General features: G+C 42.5%; 1 protein-coding gene across 1 annotated transcript in view; it reads left to right on the top strand.

Moving 5' to 3' along the window:
* The window catches only part of LOC109303665 (cytochrome P450 4V2-like), a 22,558-nt gene that overhangs the window by 1,635 nt on the left and 7,190 nt on the right, over positions 1-13,733 (top strand). Inside the window, 3 exon segments of the mRNA XM_019525872.1 lie at positions 2,705-2,818; positions 5,219-5,411; positions 10,196-10,298. Of these exon segments, the coding sequence (XP_019381417.1) occupies positions 2,705-2,818; positions 5,219-5,411; positions 10,196-10,298 (410 nt within the window).

The raw sequence follows: 13,733 nt of genomic DNA, 5'->3' as shown, positions 1-13,733 counted from the left end.
AGGTCAAGAAGGAGTGTGGGGGAGGGTGTGGGTGCATGTGTGGATGCATTTTTGGGATTTGTGGGGAAGAGTGGCTAGGTGTGGGGGGCATGGGGATGGGTGGATATGGGGGCTGAGGGTATGTGGGGGGCTGGTGGGTGTGGGGTGGTGCATGTGTGTGGTGGGGTATATGTGGGGCCCCCCTGCAAGCCCCCCCCAACACATGCCCCGCCATTATGCATAGCCCCTGCCACCAGCAGCACGCAGCAGAGCCTCACGGTGGTAATGGCTCATGGCAGGTGGAGCCTCCTGGCGGCGTAGGGTCCTGGCAAGCCCCAGGACTGCACATGGCCAGCCTGCTGGCTCCATCGTTCAGGGCTCACATGCAGTTCCCAGGTTCTCCATCTGAACCCCATGCTGCTGGAGCCCTGTGCAAGGAAGCTGGTGGTGCAGGTCATGGGGCTCAGCTGGAGTGGCAGGGAGAAGGGCAGAGCCCAGCTCCATAGCATGGAGCTCCCTGCCATTCCCCATGACTTGCACGTAGCAGTGAGCAGGGTCGGGCCACTGGCTCTATTGTGTGGGGCTCCCCACCGGAGGTGCGCAGTTCAGACAGAGAACCTGGGAACTGTATGTGAGCCCTGGGGAGCCCAGCATGATGGAGCCAGGCAGACTCCACACCCCCACTGGCCTGGGCTCCATGCTCTGGCTGCCCCACCCTGGGTCCCTGCTGGCCCTAGCCCCAGCACACTGGTGCAGGCCCTGCACTCCCACCCAGCTGCTGCTTTGCTCCCTCCTAGCATTTGCTTTCCACCTTCCGCCTGCCCATCTGCCTGCTGCTGCTACTGCTACCACTTCCCCATGTGAGCACAGCAGGGGCAGCCAGGCTGGGTACAATGAATTGGTAGATAGATATCGACCTGCAGACCAGATAAAATGGCTCATGTACTGTATTTTGCCCACCCCCAGGCTAGGTTTTGTAGAGTGTGAGTGCATAGCCCAGGTCCAGTTGTTCTTCTTCAGTTGGTCTCTGCTGTAGGCAGCTTTCGCTTACTTCTCAAGTCAGGACCCCTCCTGGCAGCTGGGGCCTCTACAACTGGACAAGCCATCTCTCTGATGCAAGTAATCTTTCCCCCTTTGGGGTACAAAAGTTCTGGTTTTAAAGGGGTCTTGCTAATTCTTCCTCCCCGGTCTTCTTTTCCCTTTAACAGGGTTAGGGTTCCCTATTATATAAGGGTATAGGAAAACATATACATTTTCCACATATGCAAGAGAGATATGTAATGAATGAATAAGATCTACACCAACAGATGAACAGGGTGCAGTTGCAATTCAGCCAGAGCTGCTTAGAGACAGGAGAGATTCTGCAAGTTCAGAATTTCTATTCTAAATCAGAACAAAACAAACAATCCCCATGTAAATAAAATTCTGCTAAATGATATGCCAATCAAAACTTATAATATCCATAAAACCAAAAAACTTCATTTCAGTGCTGAACTCTTAAAATGTTATATGATATTTTTGGAAGTGTCATTTCAAAATTAAAAATAAAAACAAGATGTCTTAATAATATCAGAAATTTTCTGTTTTTGTTTTTTTTTAACTAAATTTTAGCAAATGTTGACATACTTTTCAAAAGTTTGATTGTGACAAAAACATTGTTGTTTTGTTTTTTTAAAATAAAAATCCTGATGATTCCTGACAGTTTAAATTCAGCCCATCTCTGGCTAACATAGGTTGAAATAGTCACCACTACCTATGTGACTCCTTTTGGGAAAGGAAGGAGCGGAACACTAGATCCACATAGCAAATTGAACATAGATCACCAGTAGCTTGCAAACCAAATTAGAATGCAATGTTTTGCACTGCTGACTAAACACAGGATGTCACAACATGAATTTGACTAATTCACTTTAGGGGAAACGTGTTTCCTATATGTCACCAGTGGCATAACTAGGATGCAAACCCTGCTGGAGAGTGCAGGGATGGGAGAGGGACAATTATTTGAAACTCCCTCCCAGGGTACAGAAGGGTCATTCCCCCATTCTAGATCATAGAAGTGACTTTGAACTTGAGAACATCGGAAATCTGTGCAGAAAGTGGTGCAGGTATCACTAGAGAAGCAACAGTATGAATGAGTTCATTTCTCTTGAATTTTAATCACACGGTTTTCTCACTACAAAATTATTCTGCCAGAAGTTCTCTGTGTTGCTGGGGTTTGTTCATTAGATGACAATTACAATGATGTTAAAATCAGAGGAAACATCATGTGAATTGTTAGATGAATAATTAGGAAGCAGATGAATAAAAAGTTCAGCTTTCCATACCACTTCACCAATACAAATCCAAATGAAAAGATTTAACATCAGTAAAGTTAAATCAGGTTTATACCACAGCAATGCTGAAATAACTTGGTCCTGAGTTTCCTTTCTTTCTATTGCCAAATATCTTAGTTTAAAATTACTTTGACATGGGAATAGATTTCACTCACTCTCTCAAACGCTGCTTAAATTACAGTAGATGCTTTTGACATTATAAATAGAAAATAATAATAAAAGCAGTTTGTACCCCTAAAGACAAAATGATTGTGTCCGCATCATAAAATGGTATTTTACATCAGTCTGGGGATATTTTGATTGCCTTAGGCTCTTAAGGATTCATTGTGATTTTGTTTTTGGCAATAAATATTAATTAGTGCTATTTTTCATATCCTAGAATGAGTGATATGATTCATCATAGACAAAAGGCTCCTTGGCTTTGGCCTGACCTTACATACCTTCTCTTTCAAGAAGGAAGGGAACATAATAGAAGTCTCAAAATCCTCCACAGTTTTACTGACAAGGTAATCTGTTATTCTTCTTTTCATTGTGTTCCAGTTAATGGAAAGAAGTAGATCAATGGAAGAGAGATCAAAATGTGATTACAGTGGCCTGCAGTTTAGTCTTTGAGAAGATCACCTTATCTGAGAGAGGTACAAGATAAATGAACCTGTGGGTTTAAGAAGGTAGGACTAGCCAATTCCCAGTTATAAAACCCAGCTGGAAGTTACTTGGTCTAAGAATGCAAAAGGAGAGAGCCACAGGAGAGAGGCAGTCTTTGAAGCAGTGGGACTGTTAGGAAAGAGTCTCTGGGAATGGTATCCTAGCTTGGATGGAGGAACTATACTGTTTGTCTAACTAGGAACAGATGTAACATTTGAAACCTTTCAAATGGCTTTGAAAAACTTCTGACATTTTTATAAGGCTACTGTACAGGTGTGTAAGTGGGGTAAAACATTCCAAAGAGTGACAAACATACACCTGTAGGGAACAGATACTGTTTTGTACCATTTTGTTCCACCTTGCATCTGTATGAATCAAACGGTCTTCCAACATCCCAAATGCAACACACTCTCCTTGACTGTCTCCTAGGATCTCAGAATGTCAGGAGCAGTGGTGCTGGCAGTGCCTAGTGTGCCAGGGCCCCCAGTACTCTGCTCAGAGACTCCTAGCACTCAGGGCACCAGGGGGACTCCCAGCACCCTGGCTGTATAGGTCACTCCGAGCACTTCTGGAGCTGGAATCCCCCCACAACCTTCCTCACTCTTTGGCATTGAGTCCCCTCCACTCCCCTGCCTGGGGTGGTGGAGAATAAAGCCTCAGTTCCCCAAACTCCTCTCTTGCCGGGGGATATACCACTGCATGCAGCTGCGGAAACTTCGATGTGCTCCAGCCAGGGGTCAGAACTAGGGTTGCCATCATAAAGGACATTCCAGTTTTCTGCTGCTCTGTCCTCTATTGATACGAAACCCAATGCCTTTTGCCCTCTATTTTTCTCTTCAAGAGAAAAACAGAGGACATAAAGGCATCTGGCTTTGTATCAATAGAAGAGGACAACTGGACTGTCCTCTATGATGGCCACCCTAGTCAAAACAGGGGCTGTATGTCTGTCTGGAGGCTGAAACACTACCTTTTTGAAACAATTCCTAGCCTTGTGAATCTCAAGCAAGGTGCTGCAGCACTCTGGGGTGCCTTGAGGACCTTTCAGGGGTGGTGAGGGGTGCCACACAATGTTAGTACTGTTATGTGTACAAACATGGTTCACAAGATAAATGCAGAGGTTGCCTATACACACGCTTTGGGGGGGGTGGGGAGGCATTTTAATTAGAGGGTTCCCGTATAGCTGCTCTTATTAAAATGGCTCACTGTCATGTGTATTAAGCCCTTGCACATTTCAAAAGCGCCATGCAATGCTTTATCTAAAACTCATTTGATGAGTTTTAGATAAAGTGCCCCTGCGGCCATTTTGACATGCCCATGGCCTTAATACATGTGATGCTGGAGCATTTTAATTAGATGCAGGAATGTTCTAATTAGAGCATGAGCAGACTCAGTGAATTGAGTCTGTTTCGATGGGTTCTAATCTATAGGCACTCAAAGAGGAATCCATAGTTCCTGATCTGTTGTGGTCTTTCTGAATTCTTTGTAACAGAAACAATGGTTTATTTCTTTTTGTAGTAAAAAAAAGTGTAAAAACTAAGAGCTGGCATTTTCTGAGGGGTGCCTTGAGTGTATCAAGGGTTCTTTGAGTCTAAAGAGGTTGATAACCACGGTCTTAGCCTGTTATGCTTGAAAATGTTTCAAATGTGACATCTGCATGCACCTGAAATGTTATGTTAGAAAACCAAAGAACCCTGAAAGAGATACGGGCATGGCAGTGAGTCCTCTTGTGTTGGTAAGCTAGCTACTTTATACAATTTTTAGTTTCTAAAGGAACTCCCTGATGAAAAAGGTGTAGCTCCATATGGGTAAATAGATTTAAATAAAGCTGTGAAAATCAAAGGAGACTCAGTCAAAACATACTACAAGATGCGATTATTTATCTTGTTGGTGTTGATTTATATTCTGTGACATGCAATAACATTTTGCAACACCATCTGATTGGTGCTAAAAGCTCGGAAACGAAGGACAGTCAAAATGAGGAGTCAAAACTATGTTTCTGTTAACGGTGCTTTGTGAAAAAGTAGGACTTAAATACTCAAATTCCATATGATTCACAACAATGCTGCATTCAAACAGTGCACAGTATGGGGAGCCAAATATTAAGGGATGGATATATTTGTCCCTGTCTGCCACCGAGTTGTGCAGAATATGGCGTCGGGGATGGAATCAGTTTTTAAGTATGTGGGGTAGAGATTAGTTTCTACACATATTGGTAGATTGGAGAACATAAGCACTGAATCATATATATTTCTTACCTAAAGGTTATTACAGAAAAAGCTAGTGAAAAAAAAAAACCACAATGAAAGAAAGTGTGACTTTGACAGCACCTGTGAATCAAGTGAGTCAAAAAAGAGAAGAGCTTTCCTTGACATGCTTCTCAATGCAATGGATAATGAAGGGAACAAACTGAGCTACTTGGATATTCGAGAGGAAGTGGACACTTTCATGTTTGAGGTATGCTGATGACCTGGGGACTTTCAGACCTTGAGATATTCTATTTACAAAATGTAGCTTTCCTTGTAGAAGAGAAGCTTTGCTTTTTCTTTTAAATCACTATAGCTATAAAAAACTAGGAGAAAATGAAGTTGGTGTTGATGACACAATATAACACAGAATCTCTTTCTTCGAAAACAGGCTGGTCTTAGTCACATAAAGTACTGACAGTGGTCTGTTGGACCTGATCCAAAGCCCATTCAAGTCTTCATGTTGACTTAATGGATATTGGATCACTCTCCTAATGATATAAATGACATAGGAATACATGGAAATGTAGCAACTGCTGTACCAGATCATTGGTCTATGAGCACTAATGTCTAAGGCACAGATGTCAAAGATACATCTCCTGGGACAAGACTTGGCCCACAGAACACTATCATCTGCCCACCCCCCCAGGTGCTGCCTTATGGTCTTGAATTGACCTACATGGTGTGCATCAGATCAGGCCTGTGCACAGGGCCTGGGATGCAAGGTGCATACAATGCCCACCCTGGTTGGTCCAGGACACACTGCTGGCTTCAGTCAGTCTGGGATCTGTGCTGCATGTGGAGCTTGTTCTGGCTGGTCCAGGGTGGGTACTGTGTATGGCATAGTCCCAGAGTAGGTGCCATGGGTGCTGGATCTAGCATGCAGGAAGGGACGTCGAATCCAGTCTGCAAAGGCTGCAGGATACCATTTATCCAGGTTGTGGACCAGTTCTGAGCCACTCATTTGACCCATGAGGCCAGATGAGTTTGACACCCCTGGTCCAGGGCAATGTCTATACTGTCTCTCTTCTAAATCAAGAACCCACACTGAGAAACAAGTTCTGTTCCAACCCTTTCACTCCACATGCAGCCAAGCTTAACAGTTAGGCAGAGTAGACAACTCAGAGGGGACCTGAGCACACAAAGTGGTAAGAGACAGAGTACAGACATGGTCTACCAATGGTCAGTACCACATGCATACCACACTGGAAGCTGTGAGAAACCAGGAGACAGATTATTCTGTCAGAAATTAGCTGTGCAGGAAGGAAAAATGTGTTCCTCATCTTCGCAGTTAGTGATTGCCTTGTCTCTGGGTTGTAACCTTTAATTGTTTAGTTACCTACCTGTTGATGTGCCAATTACTGACACAAAGACCTAATCCTCTTTTAAAATATTAATTGGCCTTAGCACTCCTGACATCTTGGGCTGTAAGTTCCACAGGGTAGTTGTGTACTATGTCAAAGACTGTTACCTTTTAACAGTTTAAATGTTATGGTAATCAAATTTTATCGAAACTCTTCCTTTTCTTTTATTATGAAAAGGGGTTGGTAGGCTAGAAGCAGTCATTCCCCCTCATTGTTCATTAATCGATCAAATCTCTTCTCATCAATGTCCTGTCTAAAGTTAGCAAGACTTAAATTTTCCTTGTATTAAAATGTACTTATGCCTCTAAGACATACAAAAAACTAGAACTCTTGGTTTCAAAATGATACCTTTTATTAGACCAACTGGGAAATTGCAAGGAGATTGATCCCAAAAGCTTGTAGAAAAGGACAAAGTCCCTTCATCAGGCTCTGGGAAAAGTGTAGATGGTAAAAAGTCCTTATAGATAGGAAACTTCATTTTTGCACAGAGGGAGCTGAAAATGAAAGGCTGTCTCTCTGGGTCCATGAGAGGTGTCTTTGTGAGCTGCGCTGAGCAGCTCTTTGATGTGTAGATCAGGTAGAATTCCTTCCCTGGAGGTGTCAGATGGCAGGCAAGGAGGTAAAAAATCTTGTTGTTCTGCAATGAAGTTTAAAATCCAAAATCAGCTACAATTTGGCATCTTCCATGTTTCAGGGATGTACTTGGTAGCCATGTTGGTCTGAGACAAGAAAACATACAAAAAAACTAGAACTCTTGGTTCCAAAATGAAACCTTTTATTAGACCAACTGAGAAATCCCAGGAAAATCAGCAGAAAAAGACAATTTTCTTGGGATTTCCCAGTTGGTTTAATAAAAGGTTTCACTTTGGAACCAAGAGTTCTAGTTTTTTGTATGTCTTCTTGTCCCAGACCAACACGGCTACCAAGTACACCCCTTAGGCTTCTAATCACTTTCAGTTGCCCATAAAGCATTCCTATTACTGTTATGCCGTTTGTGACAGAGTGGTCAGAGTGGGCCTGATTTGCCACAGCCGTCCAGCTTGAAAGTGATCTAACATCCACCCTGAAGCTATAATCTGTTGCAGTACATTTTTTATTAACATTACTTTTATTAAATTATCTAAAATCTTTTAATATCAAAACCTTTTGTTGGACATTCCCTTCCATCCTTTACATATACTTAGTTTCATTTTTAAATGTTTCATAGTTTCATTTTTAAATGTACAAGCTTAACAAAATTATATACTTCTGCTGTTTTGTGATAATTGATGATAAAGTGTTTTATATTTTCCAAGAGAGGGTAGAGAATGCTACTAACTAAAACTCAGGAACCCTTAAACTATAAATAAATGCCCTTCCCACACTGTCTTATGGCACAAATTAACATCTTTAATTTTATGAGAAACAAGTATTGTTGTTGGTAATATCTTTTATTGGACCACCTATGTGGTTGAGAGACTTAAACACACTTTCAAAGTATTGCATTCTTCATCGGGTCTGAGGGATGATTAAAAAAACATTGAAGGCTGTGAAACTGGAGGAGAAATCCCCAGAGGTAGCAGACAAACAATTAACAGAAGAAAAGATGGCTTGATTAGTGGGAGACTAAGACCTTTCAAAAGGGAAGAGGGTCACTATTGCCTATAGTATGAAGAAAGAATTTCAGAAAACAGGTAGATTATAGTATATCACAAATTCAATACGAGTGTTCAATCCTTGGTTCTTAGTATCCAACAGACTTAAGAATTTTCATACCCAGGCTTGCCTTTTGAAGCTTTTTTGTAAACTTTCTTTGAGCATGAGGATAATGAGAACAGAAACGACAGTTGTTTTGTGAGAAATGTGCTCCTACTAGTGTTTGCATTTCTCTCTTTTTTTCTGTGAGAATTTATTCAGGTGAGTAGTTTGTCTAGTTTTATCACATAGTTGCCATGATGGTATTCAATGCATTGAATTGGAGCTATCACATTTTGGGAAAGATGTATAGGATCAGTGGATTCTGATAGGTTCATTGTGGAAGCTAGTTGATAGTTATAGCAATGGAGATGTGTTGACAGCTTTTGCATTTATTGTTAAGGCAAGCCTGTGTCCTATTTGATATCTCTTAAACAATGGGGAGTTTGCTTCTGATGATGAGTTAGGCAAGGTTAGGAGACTGTTTGAAAGCCAGGAGCAGCAGGGCTTAGAGTATTTCTCTCCAGGTCTGATCTTTTTTGAGCATAGGCTATAATTGCTAGGTGATTCTTCTAATTGGTTTCAGTGTGGGGTGGTAGCTGGGGTGTGAAGTCACAATAGGATTTCTTTATGTATTGGAGCAGGTTACCATGGGTTATCTGAGTGACTCTTTCAAAGATATGTTTTATTCTCTAAGTGTCTTTGTTGTATAAAGGCAAATTTTGGGTTGGCAAGGTGGGTATCACTAGTAATCTCCTTAGAGCAGATGTGGTGGTATCTGAGTACCTGACTGTAGAATACAGTTTGTTTGGTGTGTTTGGAATGATTGCTTGTTTTGTGGCCATAAGTATGATGGTCCATGGGCTATTTGTCTTGGGTAGTCTGTAGGGTGCCATCCCACATGTGGATTCTTGTATCTAGAAAGCTGATGTTAGTGTAGAAATAACACTAAGAATGTTTGATCAAGGGATAATGGTAGATTAAACTTGTGGTAGAAATCAGTGAGTGAGTTCAGATGTTCAGTTCAAATGATGAAAATATCATTGATGTAACCCAGATAGAGTTCAGGTTTAGTGCAAACTTCAAGATTGGTATGTAGGTCTTCTCTGTAGAATTAACCACAACAGATAGAAAGAGAGGCAAGAACAAGATTCTTAGAATCATAGAAAATGAAGGTTGGAAGGGACCTCAGGAGGTCATGTAGTCCAACCCCCTGTACAAGGCAGGACCACCCCCAACTAGATCATCCCAGCCAAAGATTTGTTTAGCTGGGTCTTAAGAACCTCCAAGCATGGAGATTCCACCACCTCTCTGGGTAACCTGTTCCATTGTTTTACTACCCTCCTAATAAGAAAATTCTTCCTAATATCTAACCTAAACTTCCCTTGTTGTAAATTGAGACTGTTGCTCCTTTTTCTGTCATCTGCCATCACTGAGAACGGTCTAGCTCCATCCCCTTTTGAACCCCCCTTCAGGTAGTTGAAGGCTGCTATTAAATCCCCTTAGTCTGCTGTTCTCTAGACTAAATAAGCTCAGTTCCCTCAGTCTTTCCTTATAAGTAATGTCCCTCAACCCCCCCAACATTTTTGTTGCCTTCTGCTGGACCCTTTCCAATTCATCCACAATTTCTTCCTCAGAGATTGACTGTAGAGGAACACATTTAAATCAGTTAATTAAATAACTGAAGATGGATGAAGAAAGGATTTTTACTAGCTTAATGTTCTGATCTGTTTTACTTTCAAAAATCTTAGTTAGCCTCTAGCCATCTTATTGTGTAATTGGCTATTTTCTCTTGTTAGTTTTGGGTACCAAATTGCTAGGTGGATTAATATATTGCTAGCTTTTCTTCTTTGCTTTTGTAGTTAGTTTATGTCTCTCGTCTCAGAGCTGTAAGTATAGATACTTGTTTATGTATACATAATGATAATACAGAATATCAACATAACTCTGCCTGTAGGGGCATGATACAACAGCTGCTGCTATGAACTGGGCCATCTATTTACTTGGATGTCATCCTGAGGCCCAGAAGAAAGTTCACCAAGAATTGGATGAAGTGTTTGGTACGTTTTAGCCCTCCCTGAGACGTGGGTATAAGCACGCACGGTTCAGTGTATTGTACACCTATTCCTTTCTGAGTACATATTCATTATAAACACCTCTCCAGGGATTGCCACCTTATAGTGGTGGAGAGGCTTGCATGTTCCAGTGATTCTGAGAGCAAGGCCATCAGGAGCTTCATGTTCCTGGTAGGGTCACCCATGGTGGCAAGGTCGAGGGGGAGGTTCCTGACTAAGAGTGATCCAAGAAGACCTCAACAGCGTATCAGACAGAAGACAAGTGTTAACCCCCTTTTCAGTGACTGTGAAGGTGGATGAAGGCTGCAGCAGACCAAGGGTCTCTAATCATCTTGGATTCCATGCCATTGGACTTAGAACCCTATCTGTCAAGGACTGTGCGTTTTGTTGGCATGCGACATCCTGACGCTAAAAGAAGTCACGCACAGGCGTCTTCCTTATAAGAATCATACATTATAAAGGAAAAAACACTTTATTTGATTATTTATTTATTAGAGTTGTATGCTGCCTTTCAAAAATGGCTCATGGAAGCTTACATTAAAAAAACAGATACATTATATAAACAGATAAAAATATTAAAATGAAATGGAAAAGATCCCCAGACACTGTCCTAAAACTCAACCCCAACAACTGAAGGCCTGCTCAAATTAAAAAGTTTTACAAAACCTCTAGAAGTTGTCCAGACTAGGGCTCTGATGGATCAGAAGGGGCAGGAAGTTCCAGAACTGAGGAGATACTACCAAGAATGACCTCCCACATTTTATTCTCTAAATGAACTTGGTACGCAGATGCTACTTGCAGGAGGTTGTTCTTGGCGACTTTAGGGACTGTGATGGAACATAAAAGAGGAGGAGATCCCTTAGGTATGTATGGTTCAGGCCATTTAGGGCCTTACAGGTCAAAACCAGCACCTTGAATGGTGCCTGGAAAACTGTTCAAAGTCCATGCAAATTCTGGAGTACTGGAATAACATGCTTCTGGTGACCCATCCCTGTCAAGGCAGGGCACCACAGTCTGCAACAGTTGCAACTTATGGACATTCCTCAAGGGCAGCCCCCATGTAGGGTGCATTGCAATAGTCTAGTCTTGAGGTTACAAAAACACGGATGATGGTGACCAGATCCAAACCTGAAAGAAAAGGTTACAGCCTTCTCACCAGATAGAGTTGGTGAAAGATGGCAACAGCTAAGATGGAGTCCTAGCCATTGCTGCAACTTGCAAATCTAAATGCTGCAAAGAATCTGGGAGCACATCAAGGAGTGTAAGTGACAAGGGGAGGCTGAACCCCACTGATGATAGGTGATTCTTTTCCCACCAAGTCCTGAGATCTGCCAACAACAGTCTCCTTTGTCTTGTTTGGATTTAGCTTCAACTGCATCCCATTTGCATTCCATCTCCAACTGAAGGAAAGCACTGGTTAAGGACCAAGACAACAGAACCTGAATCAGATGAGAAAAAGAGAGAGAGCTGGGTGTCCTCCTCATACTAAGGGCATCACTCCAAATCTCAGGAGAGACAGCCATATGGAATCCTGGAGGACACCACAGGAAAGGTAGTGAGGGTAGAATGAACATTTGCCCATCGTGGACTAGAAATGAAATACAAATTAGATGAAAGTACTGTAAGTTGGATAGGCTCGATCATCCTACTCTATGAGTAGTCATCTTTGGCTCAATGTTTATTTGGGAGGAGGTATTCAATGGGGTTCCCCAAGGGTCTGTTTTGAATCTGATATTTTATAATATCTTCATTAAAGATTTGGATGATAGGATTGAGTGCATGCTTAGCAAATTTACAGACAACATTGATTTGGGTGGAGCTACAGATACTCCAGAGAGTGGACCAAGGATCCAGAATGACCTAGATAGACTGGAGAAATGGTCCATAGTCAATTATATGAGTTCAACAAGGAGTAGTACAGAGTCCTCCACTTGGGCAGAATAATTATGTGCGCAAATACAGATGGGGAAATGGGCTAAGCTGTAGTACCATGGAGAGGGCCCTGGAGATTACAGTGGACCATACAATGAACATGAGCCAACAGTTTACTCTTGTTACAAAAAAGCCAAGAGCATAATGGATTGTATGAACTGGAAAGTCACTTGCATATCAAGGGAAGTGATCTTTCCATTCCATTTAGCACTGGTGAGTCCTAACATGGAGAACTGTGTCCAGTTCTGGGCCCCACATTTCAAGAAGGATGTGGACAGTTTGGAAACAGTTCAGAGCAGAGTAATAAAAAATGATTGGGGGCCTGGGAGACTAGATTAATGAGGAAAACCTGAAAGAGCTAGGGTTATTTAATCTAAAGAAGAGAAGTCTGAGTGCATATTTGATAACAGTTTTCAAATACATGAAGGGTGATTACAGAGAGGAACAAGATGGGCTTTTTTTCTGTAGGGGAAAAGACTAGGAGCAATGGCTTTAAATTTTAGCAGGGAAAGTGTAGGATGGAGATTAGGCAGAACTTTCTGACTATGAAGGTGGTTAAGCACTAAAACAGGCCACTTAGAGAAACTGGAATCTTTATCCTTGGCTGTTTTCAAGAGCAGGTTAGACAGAGATCTGGCTGCAGTGGTTTAGTTGGGGATGATCCTTTCCTGAGCAGTAAGCTGGACTACATGATCTTGTGAGTTCCCTTCCAGCCCTACTTTCCTATGATCATCACCCCGGTATCTCCAATAAGATCAACAAGGTACAGTTTCTCTTGTTAATCACCAGACAAATTGTCAACTAAGGCCACAAGTGCAGTCTCAGTGCTATACCTAGGACAAAATCTTGACTGGCAGAGGTCCAGGAAACTGATAGTATCCAGATAGACCTGGAGATGGTGGAAACCCACTTGTTCAATTACCTACTCCAGAGAATGGGCCGTTTGGGAACGAGTGATAGCTAGCTAGCAAGTCAGCATCAGGTGATGGTTTGAACTTGTGTTTACACTGCATATACTCTCACTGTTTTGTGGAGACAAAGACTTCAGAACCAGTTGGAAAGGGTACTAAGGAACTCATGAGCAGGGATCTGGGTTTTCAGCTTGCTGTGGGAAAAAATGTGGATTTTCTCCCTTAGTGGAGAAAAAGTCATACTTTCTCTTTTTAAGGTGAAAACCACAGATTTTCTCCTTTTAAAGGAGAAGGATGTAGGAAATGGTGGGTTCCCCTCTGCTGAGTTCCAGGCTGCAAGGGGCTGTTTGGGGTTGCAGGGAGTGGGAGGAGGGCAGTCAAGGCAAGAGGTGCTACATGCATATGGCAGCAAGGCAGAAGTGGAGAGCAGCTCCTACATCTCCCTCCAGGTACATCTGTGTGGAGCAGGAAGGGGCACAGGCCACGTATTGGGCAGAGGGGAGAAGGGGCACAGGCCATATCGGGAGCGGGAGCACAGGCCATGCAGGGAGCTGGGGTGGGGGGCAGTGGGTCATCA

This window comes from Gavialis gangeticus, unplaced genomic scaffold (assembly GCF_001723915.1).
Source record: "Gavialis gangeticus isolate Ggan-Ray unplaced genomic scaffold, GavGan_comp1, whole genome shotgun sequence".
Lineage (NCBI taxonomy): Eukaryota > Metazoa > Chordata > Crocodylia > Gavialidae > Gavialis > Gavialis gangeticus.
This window is presented reverse-complemented; position numbering and strand designations above follow the sequence as displayed.